Raw genomic sequence first — 22,291 nt, forward strand, 5'->3', positions numbered from 1 at the left:
TGAAAGGGAAAAAACAAAGCTGCCAACCCAGAATTCTACACCAGTGAACATACCTTCAAAAATGAAGGCAAAAATGAGGAATTTTTCAGGCAAAAGCTGCAAGAATTCACTACCAGTAGACCTGCACGACAAGTTTTGTTAGAGAAAGTTCTTCAGACAGGAGTATGATACCAAATGGAAAGATGGATCTACACAAAGCAATGTATATTAATGGCGAGGTAAATAAAACAGATACTTTTCTCCTTATATTTTTAATGCCTTTATAAGATAATTGATTGTTTAATGAGAGTGTAAAATAATGTATCTTCCTTCTTAAAAAAATCAGGACAAAAAGAACTAATTATAACGAAAGTGAGCAAGAAGAAGGAAATAATAAAGAGCAGAAATCAATGGAAATAAAAACAACAAACTCAAATCTTATTATATAAAAAGATTAATAAGCCCCTAGCCAAACTGATCACGAAAAAAAAGAGAGGGTACAAATTACCAATGTTAGCAATAAAAGAGGAGACATCACTACAAACACTATGGACCTTGAAAGTATAATATATATGCCAATAATTAGAAAATGTAGAGAAAATAGACAAATTCCATGAAGGAAATAACTATTTCAATATTAGATAATCTGAATAACTTGATATTTATTGAATTCATAGTTTAAAACCTTCCCCTGAAGAAAATTCCAGGCCCAGATGGCTTCACTTATGAATTCTATCAAACACTTATAAAATATATAATACCGATTCTATACAAACTCTTTTAGAATTTAGAAGGAAATGCCTTCCAACACATTTTATGAGACCATTACCTTATAACAAAATAAGACAAAGCATTACTAGAAAAGGAAACCACAGAACTAGAAACCTCATGATCATAGACACAGTATTCCTCAACAAAATATTAGTAAATAAAATTGAGCAATCTATAAAAAAGATAATACATCATGACCAACTGGGGTTCATCTTTCAAATGCAACATTGATTCAACACTTAAAAGTGAACCAATGTAATTCACCCTGTCAACAGACTAAAAAAAGATCGGTATGATCTTCTCAGTAGATGCAGAAAGCTTTGTCTTTTCTAGAATGTCATATAGCTGGAATCTTACAATACGTAGCCTTTTTATATTAGCTTCTTTAACTTAGAAATATGCATTTGAGATTCCTCCAAGTCTTTTCATGGCATGATACCTTACTGGGGGATGTGTGTCTGAGTGGGGCATGTTGAATAGTATTCCACTGTCTGAATGCCCCACAGTTTTATTTATCTGTTCACCTGCTATAGGACATCTTGATTGTTCTCAAGTTTTTGGCAATTATTAAATAAAGCCGCTGTAAACATTTGTGTGCAGGTTTTTGTGTGAACCTAAGTTTTCAAAGAGGGTCAAGGAGCACAACTGCTGGATTGTATGGTAAGAGTATGTTTACTTTGTGAGAAATTGCCAAACTGTTTTCCAAAATGGCTGTATCATTTTGCATCCCCACCAGCAATAAGTGAGAGCTCCTGTTGCTCCACATGCCTGTCAGCATTTGTTGTTGTCAGGGTTCTGAACTTTGGCCATTCTAATACGTGTGTATTAGTATCTTATTGTCATTTTAACTTGCAGTTCCCTAATGGCATATGATGTTGAGCATATTTTCATATGCCTATTTGCCATCTGCACATCTTCATTGGTGAGGTGCCTATTCAGGTTTTTGTCCACTTTTAATTAAGTTCTTCTTATTGTTTTAAAGTTTTTTGTATATTTTTTGGATAACAGTACTTTATCAGATATGTCTTTTGCAAATATTTTCTCCCCAGGCAGGTCTAGTCACAAGAAAATTCCTCAATTTTTATTTGTCCAAGAAAGTCTACATTTATCTTTCACTTTTGAAAGATAATTTTGCAAGGTACAGAATTCTAGATGTGTGTGTATGTGTGTGTGTGTGTGTGTGTGTGTGTGCGTGTTACTTTCAACAATTTACTTTATTCCACTCTTGTCTTGCTTGCACTGTTTCTGTCTTACTCAGTTCAGGTTGCCATAAAAAAGTACAATAAATAGACCGGGCGGCTTAAACAACAGACATTCATTTTGCACAGTTCTGAAGGCTGCAAGTCAGAGATTATTTTGCCAGCATGGCCAGGTGCTAGTGAAGGTTCCCTGGCTTGCAGACGGCTGCATTTCCTCTGTGTCTTCACATGGCAGAGTGACTTCTGGTGTCTCTTCTCTTCTTATAAGGGCACTAATCCCATCATGAGGACCCCACCCTCATGACCTCATCTAAACCTATTTCCCAAAGGCCCCATCCCCAAATATCATCATATTGGAGGTTAGGGTTTTCAACAGGAATTTTGGGGAGACACAGTTCAGTCTATAGCAGCTCCTGAGGAGAAGTCAGATGCAATTCTTACCTTCCTCCTCTATAGGCAAGGTGTTCTTATCCTCTGGTATCTTTCAAGATTTTTTTCTTTATCTTTGATTTTTAGCAACTGGAATATAATATGCATGGGTGTAGTTTTTTGGCATTTATCATGCTTGGTGTTCTCTGAGATTCCTGGATATGTGATTTGGTGTCTGATATTAATTTGGGGAAATTCTCAGTCATATTCTGTACCATTCTTTCTTCCCCTCTGGTATTCCCATTACACATGTTATACATTTTATACTTGTCCCACAGTTCTGGGGGTTTTTTCAGTCATTTTTCTCTCTGATTTTCCATTTTGGAAGTTTCTATCAACCTATCCTTAAGCTCAGAAATTCTTTCCTCAGCCATGTACAGCCTACTTATAAGCCCTTCGAGGGCACTCTTCATTTCTGTTAGAGTGTTTTTGATTGCCAGCATTTCTTCTCGATTCTTTCTTGGAATTTCGACCTCTCTACTTGCATTGCACATCTGCTCTTGCCTGCTGAACACTTTATCCATTAGAGCCCTTAGCATGCTAATCATAGCTGTTTTGAATTCCCAGTCTGATAATTCCAACATCCTGCCATATCTAGGTCTGGTTCTGATGCTTATTATTTCTCTTCAAACTGTGTTTTTTGCTTTTTAGTATGCCTTGTAATTTTTTCCTTGGTAGCCAGACATGACGTAACAGGTAAAAGGAACTATGGTAAACAAACCTTTAGTCATGCATTATTAACGTGTGAGGGGAGAGGTATCCTATAGTCCTGGGATTAGTTCTCTGTCTTTTGGTGACCCTGTGTCTCTGGACTGTGAACTTCACAAGTGCTTCTGAGTCCCACCCTCACCTTAGGTGGAACAGAATGGCTTGAAAGGACTAGGCTGGAGTTGGGTATTTCCCTTCCCTCACATGGAAGGCTGTAGCCAAACTGGACTTTGGTATTTCCCCTCCTCCAGGTAAGTTAGGCTCCGAAAAAAATCCCAATAGTTTAGGCTCCAGTAAAATCTTGAGGCAGGCTTAGTTAAGAAGAAAAGAATGCTCTGGTATATTTCAAAATGGTTACTCTCCCTGCGGAAGGCAGGAAGGGGTTTTCCTCCAATATTCACTGTTGACAACCTGGTTGAGCTAGTGGGGGTGAAACTCACAAAAGTGTGGGGCTCCCTGATGACTGGATTCACCTGGAGTTATTAACCCTCAGACTTGTCTACACTGAGCCTCCAGCAATTTGTCAATCACTGTTCAGGTTTTCCTACCCCTGGTACTGGTTCCCATAGAGGTTTCTGCTCCTGGGTTCCTGTTCCTCTGTATTCACCTGTCTGTCTCTCCAGTTTTGGAAGCAGGAATTTGCCCTGCTGCCTCTCCTCTGATGGATCTAAGAAGACCTTTCTGTTTTTTTCAGTTTGTTCAGCTTTTCACTTATTCTTAGGATGGTGTAATAACTCCCAAACTCCTTACCTGCTGGACCATAAACCAGTAGCCAGTAACCGATCTTTTACAATGTTTCCAAGGTAATTCAATGGGGAAAGGTTAGACTTTTCAACAACTGTGCTAGTGAATCTCAATCTTTACCTCATCTCATACACACGAGTCAACTCAAAACGGATCATAGATCTAAATATAAGAGCTACAGCTACAAAACTTTTAGGAAAAAAATATTTGTAACCTTGCGTAAATATTTTTAGATAGAACATAAAAAGTACAAACCATAAAATAAATAACTTATAAATTTAACTTCACTATAATTTAAAACTTCTGTTCTTTGAAAAATAATCTTAATGAAATGGAAGTACAAGCCACGAACTGGAAAAAAATATATGAGCAATATATATTTGATCGAGAACTTATATCCAGAATATGTAAAAAACTCCTATCTTAATAATAAGAGCATACGATGCAATTTTAAAATGAGTAAAAGATTTTAACAGATTTTTCACCAATGATCTTTCACAAATGGCAAGCAAGCATATGAAAACAGACTCGACAATAATCGTTATTAGAGAAATGCGAATTAAAACCACAGTTAGATACTAGCACACGCTGGAATGGCTACTACTTTTAAAAACTGACAACATTAAGTGCTAGAAAGAATTTGGAACACTTGGAAATCTCAAAGATTATAGGGGGATGGAAACCAGTACTGACACCTTGGACAACAGTTTGGCAGTTTATTATGAAGTTATATGCATATATATATATATATATAATTCATAATTTTCAGTAACTGGAAATAACCACAGAAATGCTACTCAGCAATAAAAAAAAAAAACTACTGACACATTGTTGGATCTCAGAAGCATTGCACTAATTGTAAGAAGTACTTCAAAAGCTACATATTGCATAATTCCATTTATGTGAAGTTCTAGGAAAAGCGAACTACAAGGACAGAGAGCAGATCAGTGGCTGCAGGGACCTGCACCTGGGGAGGGGGATGAAGAAAAATTTGGTGGTGGTAGAATTGTTCTACATCATGACTGTGATGGTGACACATTCATCAAAACTCATCTAATTGTACATTTAAAACTAGTGCATTTTATTGTATAAAGTTGATTTTTTAAAGTTATAAACATAAAAATCATATGAATGGTGGTCAAAGGTTGACATAGGAAGAAGAGACAGACCACAAAGGGATACAATAGGACCTTTGAGTTGGTAATATTCTATAACTTGATTGTGGCATTGGTTCCATGACTCTATACATGTATCACAACTTACCAAATTATATATATTAAAAACTTGAATTTTGCAGCATACAAATTATATCTCAATGAACCAGACTTTCAAACAATTAATAAAAAATAAATATATAAACAAAAAGAGACTGGAACACAACAGAGCAAATTATAAAAGGGTCCTGTAAGGGAAAAGTTTGTGCCCCCGAATTTTATAGGCAGTCATGTGCCCTTTAACAAAAGGCAGTGGAAAGAGGTTTTCAGAAAACACCTAAGGAGTTTTCCTGAATGAAATCCCTGGGGTCTTGTGACAGAATAAAGGAATGTAGTTCAAAAGAAAGAACCCAGAAACACTGCTTAATTATATAACTGTTGTTCTACATGACAGTATAAATGTGGTAACAAACAGAGCCACCACAAGCATGTACATTACCATTGTGTACTAGAAAAAAGATCCTTCCCCTCTCTTTTTTTTTTAATGTAAAAAAAGAATAGCCACATGAAAAGGATGGAAGGAGTGAGGGAGGGAATTATGCCATTGATTACCCCAGAGAAATTCAAATGTGATACATCAGAAGATAATGTTATTGAATTCCTCTCTTCCACAAAGGGGAATAAACAATTATCTTTCTTCCACTGACACTGATGAGTTTAATATGATTTTAAGCTAACCTTTTAAAAAGTTAATTAATAAATGTCATATAATATATATTTAAAACCCTTTGGAACATATATTATTTACTGTTTTACATTTAATTTTTATTTTATCAAAGAGGTACTTGTGGCGTAACACATTAAAGGCAGGGTGTCCATAAAGTCAAGAAATATGTATACTATAAATTAATTACTTTTTTACTGATTGAAGATGCCCCTTAACACGTTATATGTGCTATTGATTTCAGACTTCATAGCCCTTCTGCAGTTCTACAAGCCTAGATGAACAGCAGTGGTCCCCTGCCCACACCATCCATCTCCTTGCTCCAACTCCTGCTTCCCAAAGGCAGGGACTTTCACCTGTTTCATCGTCTATTTACTTCCATACTTCCAGATAACATGCTTGTTTTGTTATTTCTTGATTTTTTTTCAACTTCAGATATTATTTGCTGACTTTCTAATGTGGAAGACAAGATTAAGACCTCCCCAAGACTTGTGATGATGGATGACTTTGTTTTTTGCTTCTTGTGTTCTTTGGTTTCCTATTATGCACATGTTAACTTTTAAGAAATAAATGTTATTTTAAAAACCTTAAAAAAAAAAAAAAAAGACCTCCCCAAGAGGAAGGACAGGAATAAAGACACAGATGTAGAGAATGGACTTGAGGACATGGGGAGGGGGAAGGGTAAGCTGGGACGAAGTGAGAGAGAGGCATGGACATATATACACTACCAAATGTAAAACAGATAGCTAGTGGGAAGCAGCCACATAGCACAGGGAGATCAGCTTGGTGCTTTGTGACCACCTAGAGGGGTGGGATAGGGAGGGTGGGAGGGAGGGAGACGCAAGAGGGAAGAGATATGGGAACATATGTATATGTATAACTGATTCACTTTGTTATAAAGCAGAAACCGACACACCATTGTAAAGCAATTATACTCCAATAAAGATGTTAAAAAAAAAAAAAAGACCTCCCCAAGAGGGGCACACGCATGTACACACACACACACACACACACACACACACACACACACACACACATTCATCTCCCCCATTCTGCCATTACAGTTATAATTCTTATTCAGGTCGCCATAGATACAAAATATTCACAGCTGAGCTACGCATGTACCATTTGCTTTTCTGATACCTCTTGCTGTTTTCCTAAAGTTAAAGCTTACCTTGTTTTTTCATCATCGTAGGTTTCCCTTGCTGCCAGCCTGGGTTTTAACTTTCTCCATCTGGATAAATCTATGGTCCATCTGTTTCCTGGATTCTAAAATTTTTTACTGTCATAGCCATTCCCGTTCTCTGTCCATAAAGCTTGATGCAACTGTATCCCTTTACCATGTTAAGCAGAAGCCCCACCCAGTGTCAGTAACTGACCAAGCCAGGCAGACACCTGGAGGGGGCAGGGGGTCAGACCAGGTGGGCTTTGTGCTCCGTGGCAAATTGGGTATCTTAATGCATCTTCTAAACCACTGAGGCTTCATCCGCCAGGCCCTGTTATTGCTAATGTGCTCAGATCCCATTTCTCTTGAAATTGGAAGAGACATTTGTTTACTTAAAATACCGTTAATTCAGTGGATGTGAGAAGAAGGCCCTGGGCCTCATACCTACCTTCACGGCGCTGAAGCAGAACACGTGCAGCACAGCTGCGGCGGAAGCACTCCGGGCCACGCTGTAAACGGCCGACAGCATCCCCGAAACAGCTGGAACACAAACGTCAAGAGTTCCCTTCTAGACTGGCAAGCCTCACGGTCAGTACATGTTGTAAGACATGAAGTTTGTACGTAAATCAACTATACTCCAGTAAAAATTAAAAAAAAAAAAAAGAAGAAATGAAGTTTGTAGCTTTCAAACACAAAATGCCTGTGAAAGGGGCAAAAAAATCAATCTACGGGGCAGTCAAAAAGCCCTGAGCGACTCTTAGTACAAGAAAGACACTGACCGCTACCTAACAACTCAAGAGGACCACAGATAGAAAGAACTTTTGATAGCATTCTTGGAAGGCTGTGTGAACCAGGCAGTGCGGAGGTGGGGAGACCTTGTCGCTTACAGTTGGAAGCTGCTGGCCCCGGAAAGCTCAGAGATGGCCATTTCAACAGAAGAAAGGAGAGAGATGGAGCTGGAGACGGGGATGGAGATAGAGATGGGGATGGAGACGGAGATGGGGATGGAGATGGAGATAGAGATAAGGACAGAGGGAGATGGATGATAGATAGATAGATAGATAAAAAGAACAAGAAAGCACTCCTGTGTGTGTGAGCATGTGTCTGTGTGTCTGTGTGTGTACAAGGAGGTGGCAGCAGTAATTAATTGCCCTCTATGGTCTTGTGCTTTATGTACAGATTTCATGGAATCCTTACAGCAACACTATGAGATCAGCACGTTAGTCTCCATTTAGAGAAGAGTAAACGTTAAAGGTAAGCAATCTGATTAAAGTCTCCAAGTAAGCATTAGATGAAGCTTCATCCACCTTGGTTGGAATCTAAAGTACACACCAAATGAAAGGACACAGGTCGCCTGTCTGTACAGGCCCGCACACCACACACACTCACAATGTCTCACGCACACGCTCCCAGACTAACTCAGACGTGTACATGCTCAAATACACACACGGCGCACACACTCACCTCCACTCACCCACATTCACACACAGTCACACATACGGCTTTTCCAAAGAACACTTAGAAGAGCCTTAAACCTAGTGCAAAGCTCATGGAATTCTACGCTTCCCTGTTTTCCGCTTGTGTCAAGCTGGGTGGACCACTTTCAACTTGGATGAAGGAATCTAGAAGGGCCCACCATCAACCTGACGGACCAGAGCTGAAGTCCTACAAAGGCTCAGGACAACCTAACTGTCCAGACCTCATTCCACGCCTGAGGCTACTTAGCCCTTATCTGAACTTCAGACTTTTTTACAGGACGAACAGAATGAACAAGACTTACCAGAACCTCCAAAAAACAGCATGTCAATTTGCTCCAAAAGATAGATGCAGAAAGTGTTGATCTGCGGGAAGAGCCCAAGGAGGGAGATTGCAGGGAAGCAATATAGAAATACTGGAAGTGAACAGACAAAATTGATGGTAAGCGTGCGGGAAAGGTGGCCGAGGTTCCTGCTGCAGTCCCACCTCCCTCCCCCCTTTCAGCCCAGCCCACCCCACCCAGGTCCTGGAGGCAATACGGCCTCCTCTCCCCTACCCGCTGGAGGAGGTTGGAGGTTGAGCCGCACAGGCCCGTGGAAATAATAAAGGCGCTGCTTTTGAGGAAGAGGCGGGCCTGGGACTGAGCAGACACATGGGGATGGTGGGCGGAGAGTAGATCTGCCTTCAGCTCTCAATGACAGACTTGGACTTAGGGGAAATGAGATGGGAAAAGAGGACCAGGAAAATTACATGATCATGCAAAACCCAAGCACAGTTGTTAGAGGGTCTCTTCCAGCAAGGCTCCTTGCTTTGTGCTTCTATCACCTCCAGGGCTTGAGTTGCTGTGTGTGTTCTGTTCTAAATACCCGGTGGAGACTCAGGTTTCAGTCAGAACCTCAGACCCACAGAGCAGCAAGGGAGAGTGGTGATGAACTAAGAAATCCCACAGCCATGACGATGCGACACTGAAGGGCCTGCTTCTCAGGTGGCGCACGTCACCTGGGAGGTGAAAGGGGCCCTGCCTGACGAGAGGAAAACTGGCAGCTTCCCAAACCGTAACAATGCAATTGGATGAAACATCCATACATTATAATTCAGTGTTTCACAGAGATCATTTGTTCAGGGAAATAACGCATCGTCGAGCTGCATTTTACAGCAATTTCCCCATCATTCTCTTTCTCGATCCTATTTGAGTTGGGTTGCAGAGAAACACAGAAACTCCCATTAGTGGTGCCACAGTACATCTGTCTACCTTTCTGTCTCAGTTTATTGGGTGGAAAGTCAATGAAGTTTGATACTGGCAAACCCTAATAAAACTAAGGAAATTTGATTTGAAATCTAAGACACCTAAACATGGAACTATGTCCAAACCCCATGTATAAACTGCAGTGAAAAGGGCAGGTAGGGAGGATGGGGACCGCGTTTCAGCTATTTCTGAAAAACTGGAAACGCAAACTTTCCACAGTGAAATTGCAGGGATGAGAGTATTTATGTGTGCCATTCTCTGGCTAATCATGGGTTAACCCCACTACAGTAAAATGGGGCAAACCCAACTACAACAATACCAAGAAACTGTTCCAACAATGTGTGGAAATAAAATTTTGTGTAATGAACATGGCTATGATAAACGGGCCTTTGTTTGGGATTGGAGCCATATTTTGACACACATGGTGATTTTGTTGTAATGTTGTCTGTGGCAAGATTTTAACTATATGGTGAAAACCCAAAGCATCTGTGAGTAATACGTTTCTCAATCAAAGCCGGCAATAACAAGGGGGGGTCGGGGGAAGGAATGGGAGTTTGGGATTAGCAGATGCAAACTATTACATATAGGATGGATAAACAACAAGGTCCTACTGTAGAGCACAGGGAACTATATTCAATACCCTGTGATAAACCGTAATGGAAAAGAACAGAAAAAGAATGTACTGATACATATATGTTTAACTGAGTCACTCTGCTGTACAGAAGAAATTAACATTGTAAATCAACTGTACTTCAATAAAGTTTAAAAAAAAACCGAAGTCAGCAACAAGACACAAATATGGATCTGCTAGTCATAACTATATGACAATTTCTTTTTTCAGTTTTTATAGGAAAGGAAAGATATAAGAAATAAACAGACACTTAATGGCAGGACATACCGTTTTGAGCATGAACATTTTAATTCATATGATTTTAAGCAAACTGACTAGTTCTCTTCTTAAGTTTGGGACTCAAAACCCAGCAATGAAGATTAGATGGTACGCTGCATTCGTCACGGGCATTAGTCCACATTCTCAAGTGTTGTGTGCAATGAAAACTACCAAAAACGAAGAACTACAGAGAAAAGTATGGGTGTAAAATAATGTAATAATGGTAGACAAATACCAGCAAAACGTGGGTAAAGAAGTATTCTCTGTGAGAAATACATTAGGCTACAAAACCCAAACTAATAAAGTGCAAAGCACTGGAACACGATGAATGATGCTGGGGGAAAATAAAATGGTACGAGCCAGGAGGAAGTCCTAACTGAAGATCCTCTGGCTGTGCCTGCGGAGCAGGAGCTAGACGACACAGCACAGGACGGACAGCAGTTGACAGGGAGCCCAGGGTCTAGGTCTCCCCCAGGATGAAGTACAGAGGAAACCTCTCGTCTTTAGGGTCAGAGCTGCGCAGGTGGAATTAGAAGAAGGTGGAGGCCACGTAAATGTCAGGGTGCAGCGCACATGAATGAAGAAGCATCAGGAGGACGGCTAGAAAACTCCGCTTGAAGTTGCCGAAATGATTTTGTCCTTTTTTCCATAAGTAAAAAATCAAAAAGTCCCTGTGGTTGTTGGCAACTTTCCCTGTGAACAAAGACATTTTTCTCAGCGTACTGCTGAGAGGGTCTGTAATTTTCTCTCACATCTTCCCTACTCCTCATGTTTCCTAATAATTACCATAAGTGCAGAAACTTCTGGTACAGTTCCACTTCTTTCCAAGCACAATGCATAAATAAAAACATTGGAACTTGCTTCTTTCTTCCGTTATGTGAAGAGTAATATTCATTACTATATCTGCAGGTTGGGGCTTGGGGGAGGTAAGCAGAATTAAAATAACATGGAAGTAAAACCAAGACTATGAACTTGGTATGACTGTATGCGTTGTGTGTCTCCTACATGCCATATCTGTGTATTCGCACACTGCTGACACGGATTCCTGGGGCCAAGAGACAAGTCTTTACACAAGACATGGAAATGTGAGTCTCAGAGTGCAGATGACGGTGGATCCATCTCAGTCGCTGGTTACAAAACCTCCACCATCTCCAAGGGTTACATCCTTGAAGCTGCATTAGTGTAGGTAAGGGATTATGGTCCTAAAGACTAAAATAAAACATCAAACTCTCACATCTGAAAAAGGACCCATCACATCTGATAAAGAACCCATACAGGGCATGGAACCCTTCTACAAGTGATGGCTGTCTCATCTTGCCTGAGCTCTTCCCACGTCAGGGAACTTCTCGCATCACTAAGCAACCCACGGCCCTATTGGACAGCTCTACACCAAACCACAACACCAGTCTTCCAGTGAGCCGAAATCCACCCACCAGCCACTGGGACTTAGTTACTACAGCTACACCAACAGAGAACAACAGAGAACAAAATCCCTCCCACTTTGGCCTGGCAGCCTTTGAACCACCTACAGCCATCACATGTGCCTCTAGGACTCAAGCATTTCTTCTCTAGGCTGGACGCCCCCATTCCCTCGCCCCATGTGCAGACCCAGTGTAGCCCATGAGGCCACATTCCTCAGGGCACACTCTAGCTTTGCTACTGCTCCTCTTGAAATACGGTTCCAAGAACTGAAGACCTCTCGGCTTTCTCATCCAAAGGATGATTACAAAGCCAGTCTCGCTCATAGGCTTTTGCTGAAGTTACCCAAATGGAAAATAATAAAAATTTCAGCGCAGAGGTCAGCAAAGGAAATGAGCACTGACTAAGAAGGCCCTTCACTTTCCTCCTGGAGGAAAAAAAAAAATTATTTTCCTTATAATGAAAGAGAAGTGATATTCTGAACATATATGAAAGATCATAAAAGGAAAATAACTTATGTAAGAATATCACCCTGAGTGTTTCTACTTCCTTAATTCACCCCTCAGCCTACAAAAGCAACTAGTCCCACCACGGACTTTGTCTTTCTTCCTGTGCCAATTTTATCCCCCAGATTCCTCGTCTCTTGTCACTGTGCTTTCTCCTCCTTGTATTGTTCTGTTATCTGATGTCCTCTTCTTGGATTACATAGGACAAAGAGCTTCTCCATCCTTCCCACCTGCTCAGTGGCCGCTGGACTCATCTCCTACCCTTGGTTCGCATTCAACCCCTTCCTCCCTGGGAGCAGAATAAGGCAGCAGACACCAGATCTTCCTGTCTCCCTTGCCCCTCCGCTTCCTCTGGTGCCTCTCTCCACTGTGGTACGCTGATGGTCTGAGCAGAAACCAAGAGCGGCGGTGGAGAACAGAGATTATCACCCATAAGGCACAACTCCAGCCAGAGGAGAACCACTTCCTCCGCGAGACAGGCACAAGAGCATCTTCAGACACGTGATGGTAAACAACCTCACACGTACTCACTTCCTGTTTCTCTCTTGTGCTGGTCCTAATGATGGCTTTGACAATCTCCTCTTGAGTAAAATTTCTGGCTGGCAAGTAGCAGATCTAGGGGGTGGTGTCTTTGGTAACTGTCCTTTATCAACTCATCCGGTCAATGGGATCAGATAATCACAAGTCAGCAGGTGTGGAAACCTCTGGATGTCATCACAAGAATTCTCAGAGCTTTGACAGTCAAGTCTTCGGAGCTGCGGGCCCACAGTGGGGCAGCCTCTTCGCGTAATAAAGATGATAATAGCTAATACCTGGTTAAAGGCACGTTTCTATGTGTTTAAATATACCAACTCATCTAAAATCTGCAACAATCTCCGTGGTGTGTACTATTTTTGTCCCCATATCACAGTTGAATTTTGCTTAAGGTCACACAACTAGTAAAGAAGAAGAGATGGAATTCAAACAGCCAGCCATCTGGCTCCGAAGCTGGGGCTCTACACCATTATATTATGAAGGTCACTTGTGTACATGGAGCATTTTACATCAAACACCGCCTAGACCTTAAGGCAAGTAAAGTGCACCAATGGAAGGCTGGGTGACATCCAGGACTCCATCTGGACTGAGAACCATGTCCACTCACATGTTACCAGAGCATCTGTGCCGTGCAGATGGGGCTGTGGCTGCCACCCTAATGGCAAAATCGCCTCCACCCTGGGGAGCCCCACTGACGCCACACATCAGGCACCTCAGCCACCAGTCTTCAGATATTATGATGCTGCAGCTCCCTGCTCATGGATATCAACTTCCTTTAGAATAAGTCCCTTGTTGGATGCTTGGGGCTCTGCCTCCCAGGCCGTCTTCTGAAAGTGTGCAAGCCAAGAGAAAAAATGCACATCTCTTGATTCAATAATAAAGTAAGAAAATTTATCCAACGAGGGATTCAAAAAATAACGGGGAGAAATACCCTCCCACCTCCATATTCTTCCCCACAACCCCCAAATGAACTCACCTATTAAGAAGTCCCTAGCCGACTGGAGAGACCCTGGAGAGAAGAGCTTCAGGCCATACACAATGTAAGTGGGAGGGTACCTGGCTTTGGCCCCAGTATCAAGCAGCAAGATAAGGCCACAAAGCACACAAAAATAGATTGGTCTGCTATATGTTATGATTTGGTTGTGTCCCTAGAAAACAAACACAATTTCTGAATGGTACCTTTAATTTTGATTAAATAACAAAAGCCTCATAGTCAATCATTTATACCATATTATACAACTTATACCATATAACAATTCACCCCTCCCCCACCATAATTCATACACACAAAACACCAAGGGGGAAAAAAAAATACCCTGATGTTTACTCTGTCAAAGAAGAATATCAAAAAGAATGTTACGTCTCTCAGACTCAGCAAGATTTACCTGAAAATGTAATTACCAGCCTTGGATAAAATCTAGATCTAATTCAATGCTTCCCCCACAGTGAAACTTCCATTTGTGTTGTTCATTTCAAGTGCCAAACTAATTTAAACCACTATTTGCTCTGCATGCTCTAAGTTGAGCTCCATTATTAACAAGAAATAGAATTACAAGTTGTAGGCTTCAATTTCCTTATGTCTTAGAAAGCAAGACAATACAGGTGCCAAATTATACCTGCAGAGACTGCACAAAATGTCTCAGTGTAGCACAGTGGAATAATCAATTTTTAAACATTTGCTATTTATCTGCATTGTCCTCTGAGGAGGACCAAAAACTTAACTGATTTCATCTTAACCTTCAAAATATTCTTAAGAGGCGAGCGGACACATTGTTTTATTCTTCTTCTGGAATGGATAGAAAAATTAAGGAAAAGCTATAACATCAACTTTCCAGGGCAAAAGTCAATGAACAATTAATTTACATCTCACAAATCAATGCACAGTTCATAAGGTTCAAAAAACCAACAAAAATGAATTAGGGAGAGAATATTATTTGCAATTCATGAACTACTTTGAGTATAAAAAGTCAAGATGAAAGTGATACAAGTTTGATCACCTCACACCAGTCAGAATGGCCATCATCAAAAAATCTACAAACAATAAATGCTGGAGAGAGTGTGGAGAAAAGGGAATCCTCTTGCACTGTTGGTGGGAATGTAAATTGATACAGTCACTATGGAGAACAGTATGGAGGTTCCTTAAAAAACTATAAATAGAACTACCATATGACCCAGCAATCCCACTACTGGGCATATACCCTGAGAAAACCAGAATTCAAAAAGAGTCATGCACCACAATGTTCATTGCAGCTCTATTTACAATAGCCAGGAGATGGAAACAACCTAAGTGTCCATCAAGAGATGAATGGATAAAGAACATGTGGCACACATATAGAATGGAATATTACTGTGCCCAAAAAAGAAATGAAATTGAGTTATTTGTAGTGAGGTGGATAGACCCAGAGTCTGTCATACAGAGTGAAGTAAGTCAGAAAGAGAAAATCAAATACCGTGTACTAACACATATATATATATGGAATCTAAAAAAAAAAAAAAAAAAAGAAAAAGGGTGCTGAAGAACCCAAGGGCAGGACACGAATAAAGACACAGATGTAGAGAATGGACTTGAGGACACAGGGAGTGGGAAGAGTAAGCTAGGACGAAGAGAGAGGCATGGACATATATACACTACCAAGTGTAAAACAGATAGCTAGTGGGAAGCGGCCGCATAGCACAGGGAGATCAGCTCGTTGCTTTGTGACCACCTAGAGGGGTGGGATAGGGAGGGTGGGATGGAGACGCAAGAGGGAGGAGATATGGGGATATATGTATACGTATAGCTGATTCACTTTGTTATAAAGCAGAAACTAACACACCATTGTAAAGCAATTATACTCTAATAAAGACGTTAGGGCTTCCCTGGTGGCGCAGTGGTTGAGAGTCCTCCTGCCGATGCAGGGGACACGGGTTCGTGCCCCGGTCCGGGAAGATCCCACATGCCGCGGAGCGGCTGGGCCCGCGAGCCATGGCCGCTGAGCCTGCGCGTCTGGAGCCTGTGCTCCACAACGGGAGAGGCAACAACAGTGAGAGGCCCGCGTACCGCAAAAAAAAAAAAAAAAAAAGATGTTAAAAATATAAAATAAAAAGACTAGGAAATAAGTCAAAAAAAAGAAAGTGATACAAGTTTGGATATGAATTTTTAAAGTCACTGACTTGAACATATTTAGAAATGCAATTTAAATTGCCACTGCTTCTATAATAGAAATAGTCTTATTCTGAGACCATCTTTTAATAGGAAGGAAAACACAGGCTGTCCATGGGGGCTGGCTATGTCTGGCCCTGAGTCCAGACTCAGTCTTAAAGGAATATTTTGTACTCTTATGAAATTTCCTTTTGAATCCAACTAGGTCATAGATTAATGAGTAAAGGGCTACTTCCTCTGCATTTAAAAAAAAATTGAAACTAAAGCATAAGTGAAATCTTAATGCATTTCTTATCAAGTGAATATCAAAATAAATTGCTTGGTATAGACAGCCACTTAGTATACAAATACACAAGCATATGAGATCTTTCCTCAAACTGATACCATTTCAGAAATATAATTAAATAGCTACTTCCCACTTGCCCTCGTTCTTTCTGTTACTAAAAGGTTAAAAATAACTTTTTCCAGGAATTGAAAGTCTATGGCTTTGAACAAATTTAAGATATCATCTTGGATCGTCCAAGTCAAACTTTATTTATTGGGCATGGGAATGCTTCCTTTTTATTTGTAATTTCTGAGATAAACCTTAAGGCTCCCTTAGAAACAGGCTGCCCTCACCATCATGCTATCTTTGGGGTCCCCAAACCATTCTAAGCATATCGCTAATACATGGCAAGTGAGTCACTTTTATTTGTCTTGATTCCTAAGAACACCCACTAATAAAATTTCCCTCTTCTCCAGTTCCTTCTTTCACGTAGGATTCAATCATAAAACCTCCCAAGGATTCTTTTTTTTTTTCAATAGAAAAATTCCACTCGCTCCTCCAGGTGAAGTCTGATCACAATCTTTTCAAACTTGTCCAAGTGTTTCCCACCTGTTTTTTCACCTTCAAATGCCCTGGGGAAGCACTGCTGATTTCTGCTCTGGGGCATCTTGCAGGCTGTTTTACAAAAGCTGGTCTACACACGCATTTGGGTCTCCCGTTAACCCCACCTACATATACAATTTCACAGGCGGTGCTCTGGTCGCAGGACAAGAAAAGGGTAAGGTGAGAGAATCTATCCAAACCTACAGGTCCCCACCCGGAGAGCAGTGGTGCTTGTGGCTAGGGGACCAGGCCATTCTAATTGTCCTCTTACCAAGACAGTGGGCTGGTCAGATGTTTCAAACTTGCTGCTGATAGATAAGTAGATAGATGGATGGATGGATAGATAGATAGATTGATAGATGATAGATAGATAGATAGGTAGGTAGATAGATATAGATGGATAGATAGACAGGGAGACAGAGCGATAAAAGGGTTTTGTTCTAAGGCAGATGGGGTGTCTGAACCCAGGGGCACTGAACCAAGGCCGTCAGCAACCAGGACACGCCAGCCCCATCCCATCTCTGCCGTTACCCGTGCCAGCTCCAGGCTTCGTGCAGATCCGAACTCTCTGCTTCTCAGCCCAGAGGGCGGACAAGAGCTGCCTCACACCTGCCGAGTCTGCACAAGTTCCTGTCTGGCCGCACTCAGAGGTCAGCTGGTTTTGACAAGCTGATGTAAGACAGCAAAGGCTAACATTTATCCTGCTTTCCTGTGCCTCAGGCACTCTTCTACCTACTTTAAATATTCCACTCGAAGAAGTCCTACCATTACTCTCATTTTGCCAAGAGTAAACTGAGGCACAAAGAGGAAGAAATGTGTCCCAGGCTTTGCAGTGCGGCCGAGCCAGGACTTGGATACTACCCACTGGCTACTACCCACTGGCTCGCCAAACTGACCCAGATGGTGATTGCATTTGCCACTGGATCCTTCTAGGCCCAACACTCAACCTCACTCGGATCAAGTTCATTCGCAATCCTCATTCTTTAGACACATGACGTGAATGTTACTCATGTGAAGTAAAGAGAGAGTGGGGGGGAAATCATTCGTAATAGCTTCTCCTGGAAGGTGGAAGAGGGCTCCTACCAGGAGAGGGTGTAGAAAAGTAACTGCCCGCTGCTCTGTCCAGCCCCTCTGAGACACTACGTCTACCTACGTGGAACTCTCTTTACTCTAATAAGGATTTGCTGTTTGCTTTAGCAATTCACCTGTTTATATTTAGAGTCACATTTTTCTAATTGAAGTATAGTTGATTTACAATATTGTGTTAGTTTCAGATATACAGCATAGTGATTTGTTTGGGGGGTTTTTTATGCAGATTATATTCCATTATAGGTTATTGCAAGATATTCAATATAGTTCCCTGGGCTATACAGTAAATCTTTGTGGCTTATCTATTGTATGTACAGTAGTTTGTATCTGTTAACCCCATAATTTATCCTTCCCCCTCTCTCCCTTTTGGCAACCGTAAGTTTGCTTTCTGTCTGTGAGTCTGTTTCTGATTTTTCTATAGATTCATTTGTATTATTTTTTAGATTCCACACATAAGTGATATCATACAGTATTTGTCTTTCTCTGTCTGACTTATTTCACTAAGCATAATATTCTCGAGGCCCATCCAAGTTGCTGCAAATGGCAATACTTCAGTCTTTCTTTTTTTGCTGAGTGTTATTCCATTGTTTATATACACCATCTCCTCTTTATCTAATCTGTTGATGGGCACTTGGGCTGCTTCCATGTCTTGGCTATTATAATAGTACTGCTATGAACACTGGGGTGCGTGTATCTTTTCTAATTAAAGTTTTCATTTTTTCTGGATGTATACCGAAAATTTTTAACTATACACTTCAGTTCCCCTTGTGTGTGGAGCAAAAGAAGGAGATCTGGGGATGAGCGCCCACTGCCCTAAGGAAGCTGAACCCCAGTAAAACCCTAGCCAGCAAGTATTCTATGACCCACACTTGGTGGCATATATATACAGTGGAATATTACTCAACCATAGAAAAGAATGAAATAATGCCATTTGCAGCAACATGGATGGACTTAAGAGATTATCATACGAAGTGAAGTATGTCAGACAAACATTGTATGATATTACTTATACCTGGAATCTAAAAAAATGATACAAATGAACTTATTTACAAAACAGAAACAGACTTACAGACAGAAAAACAAATGTATGGTTACCAAAGAGGAAAGGTGGGGAAGGGATAAATTAGGAGTTTGGGATTAACAGATACATACCACTCTATATAAAACAGATAACCAACAAGGACCTACTGTAGAGCACAGGGAACTATACTTAATATCTTGTAATAACCTATAATGGGAAAGAATCCGAAAAAGAATAGATATGTATATGTATAACCAAATCACTTTGCTGCACACCAGAAACTAACCCAACGCTGTAAATCAACTATACTTCAATTTCTAAAACTTTTTAGTGAAATTTAAAAAAAACCGTTTCTCCGATAAACAGCACCTTAACCAGGTGTTCAAGGTCAACATCAAAAGTGGTTCAGTCATGTTGATTGTACATAACCTCGAAATGACGTAAGGAAAACGGCACTTTACTTCTGTGGTTTTCCTCCCCCATAACCCAGTTAAATCATCAGATGAGCCCCAGCTAAATCCCAACTGAGGGACAGTCTACAAAATCCCTGACCAATGCTCCTCAAAGCTGTCCAGTTATCAAAAACCAAGGAAAATCTGAGGAACTGTCACAGCCAGGAGGAGCCTTAGGAGAGAGAATGACTAAATGTCAGGCAATGTCCTAGATGGAATCCTAGAAAAAAAAAAAAAAGGGATATTACGTAAAAACGAAGGAAATCTGAGTGAAATATGGACTTCAGTTAATAATAATGTATCCACATTGCTTCTGTAGTTGTGACAACTGTAACATACTGATGGAAGAGGTTAATAATTGGGGACCTAGGGGTGGGCTTTGTGGAAACTGTACACTCAGTCCTCTGGATCCGCAGAGCAGAAGGAGAAAGGAAAGAAACCTTTACAGAGGACTGAATATTCCAGGTCCTGCACTGGGTACATTATATAGATTATCCAACTCACTCATGACCAAATCCAGCTGAGGCTGTTATTATTATCCCCACTTTACTCACACAAAAATTACCAACATTTGTCAAGTGCTCCCGCGGTGCCAGATTCTAGGCTGAGCCCTGGATGTACATTATCTTGTTTAATCCCCTTACAATCCTATTTTATTATTTCCTCTTTTACAGAGGAAAAACCTGAGATTCAGAGAGGTCACTTGACCAAGATGCCGTAGTTTGTACGTGGCGAGGCTGGATTCAAATCCCGAAACCCACACGCTTCCAGTTACCCCGGTGTTTCTCGGGTGTGATCTGAGATCACCTCCGCCATCAGCACGGGGTGGGGGAGTGTTAAAATGCAGGTTCCCAAGTGCTGCCCCAGCTGTCCTAACTCAGAATCCCTGCAGGTGCTGGGAAAGGCCCCGACACTGCCTCTGTGCCAGTGATCCCACTGGATTTTGCTTTCTGGGTTATCATTAGTGGATACTGTTGGTTAGACCAGTGTATAAATCTGTGTAAGCCAAGGAAGAGCCTCACTGCCTGTGACTAAGGTGCCAGTCTCTGATCCTCAGATTCCTTCCAGGAGCTACCCCCCATTCTCATTTTTGTAAGCTCTCCTAGACCTCTCTTCTTTTCCAATCAGACACGTTTCTTTCAGGCCCAGGGTCGATGGTGCCATAACTGTTAGCAGGCCAGTGTTAATCTGTAACTCTATCTGAAGCTCACAGAATGTTATGAAAAAAAAAAAATTTTTTTTTTCATTGTGCTATCTTCAGGTTTTAACAACTTGCTCAAAATTTGCCACCTCTGTGCTCCTGGAAGGAAACAAAGGAGAAAGTCAGTCAATCACTCCAAGAACTGACTGCATTAATGGCCCTCCCTGGGAACGAACAAAGTAACGCAGTTTTGAAACGCACTGGTTCATCTGACAGCCCCTGATGAATGAACCTTAGCCAGGGCTGGTGGCAGGCTTGAGCACCATGTCTCTACCAGACTGGGTTCATTCTCTTGACCATCTCCTTTCTGAGGTTTTCTCATCTCTAAACAGTAAATCAGCCTCTAAACGCCTACATGGCTCAGCCACACTGCAAGAGGAACTATTTTATAGCTACCATATTTTCTTGCCTCATCAGAACAGTTAGAGAAATGCCAGCTCAAATCTGGGACTCATTCTACTCAGAAATCTGTGTAAGCAAATTAAGTACTGCCATAAACATAGTTTGATGTCTGACTGTGGCTTCTGTTGACAGTAAGAGAAGTCGTTTCTTCCTATCTCACTACGACATGCTTGCTCAGATAAAGGAAGGGCAGCTGCATTTAGTCCTCCAGGAACTGGATCAATATAGACAATACGACTCCAACTTAGAGCAGGACCCAAGGGTCCTGCGAACAGTCATTACAGATCTACAGGGATTATGCAGCTGTACTTGCCATCCCCCTTGCCTAGCATTATTCCTGAAAGTACATGCAGGAAATGAATGTTTAACAGCGTGCAACACCCCTCCCCCACGTCACCCAGAAAGACAGTGACCCAAGTGCTGTCACTAGGAAGCGGGGCTTATTTATCACAGCAGGAGGACGCCAGTGTCGCGTCTAGGGTGGGCTGGGACAGCACACCCCAGGGCTGTACGTCTCTGCGCTCACCACCTAACCCAGATTCCTGACAACAATCACAACGGCACATCCGTGATAGCCTAATTATGCTGCTTCTGCTTATCTTGACATTCAGACTCTGGGATGAAAGAAGATGTATTATATGTATTAAACCAATTATGGGGAACAGAGGAATTTAACAAGATAGTAATGTATGCCAGGTGAGTGTCCAATTACAAGCTTTTCTTAATTACTATGAGCTAAGCATGAGCTATCACAGATCTAAAAGCAGTCCTAAATCATGGATATGAATTTTTTTAAAGGCACAGTAGCGGGAAGGTCAAGTTTTCTTTCTTTGGAAGTGGTTTTTGGGGACCCACAGGAGCTCACCATGACAGAGGAAAGAAGGTTTCCCAAGGAGCTGGGACATCCACCAGGCAGTGGTCTCGGTGCACAGGCATGTGGCCAGGGTCCCAGTAGGGAGAGTGCCAGACCTGGAGCCGCAGCACCACAGGGGAAGGTGCAGCTGGGTCAGTGGATGCTACGTGTGCTTCCGAGCTCATGGAAGAACACCCAGGCACCGAGAGATCAGTGCTGGGGAGCCCGGAGTGTCAGATATAAATGAGCCCCAAATGATGAGGTAAAAGGTAACAATACACTTGAAAATGTGGAAGAGAGAGAGATCAGCTTCAGGTAAA

The 22,291-nt window shown here is 41.4% G+C and overlaps 1 protein-coding gene across 1 annotated transcript in view; it reads right to left on the reverse strand.

The window, feature by feature from the left end:
• The window catches only part of PCNX2 (pecanex 2), a 278,237-nt gene that overhangs the window by 184,572 nt on the left and 71,374 nt on the right, over positions 1–22,291 (reverse strand). The window contains exons 13-15 of the mRNA XM_089897420.1: positions 13,920–14,091; positions 8,654–8,764; positions 7,322–7,413 (exon numbers count right to left, since the gene is read on the reverse strand). Coding sequence (XP_089753546.1) covers positions 7,322–7,413; positions 8,654–8,764; positions 13,920–14,091 — 375 coding nt within the window. The remainder of the gene's footprint in view (positions 1–7,321; positions 7,414–8,653; positions 8,765–13,919; positions 14,092–22,291) is intronic.

The sequence above is a fragment of the Delphinapterus leucas genome, chromosome 16 (genome assembly GCF_059928025.1).
Source record: "Delphinapterus leucas isolate spDelLeu-1000000601 "Yukka" chromosome 16, BTC_Dleu_Yukka2, whole genome shotgun sequence".
Lineage (NCBI taxonomy): Eukaryota > Metazoa > Chordata > Mammalia > Artiodactyla > Monodontidae > Delphinapterus > Delphinapterus leucas.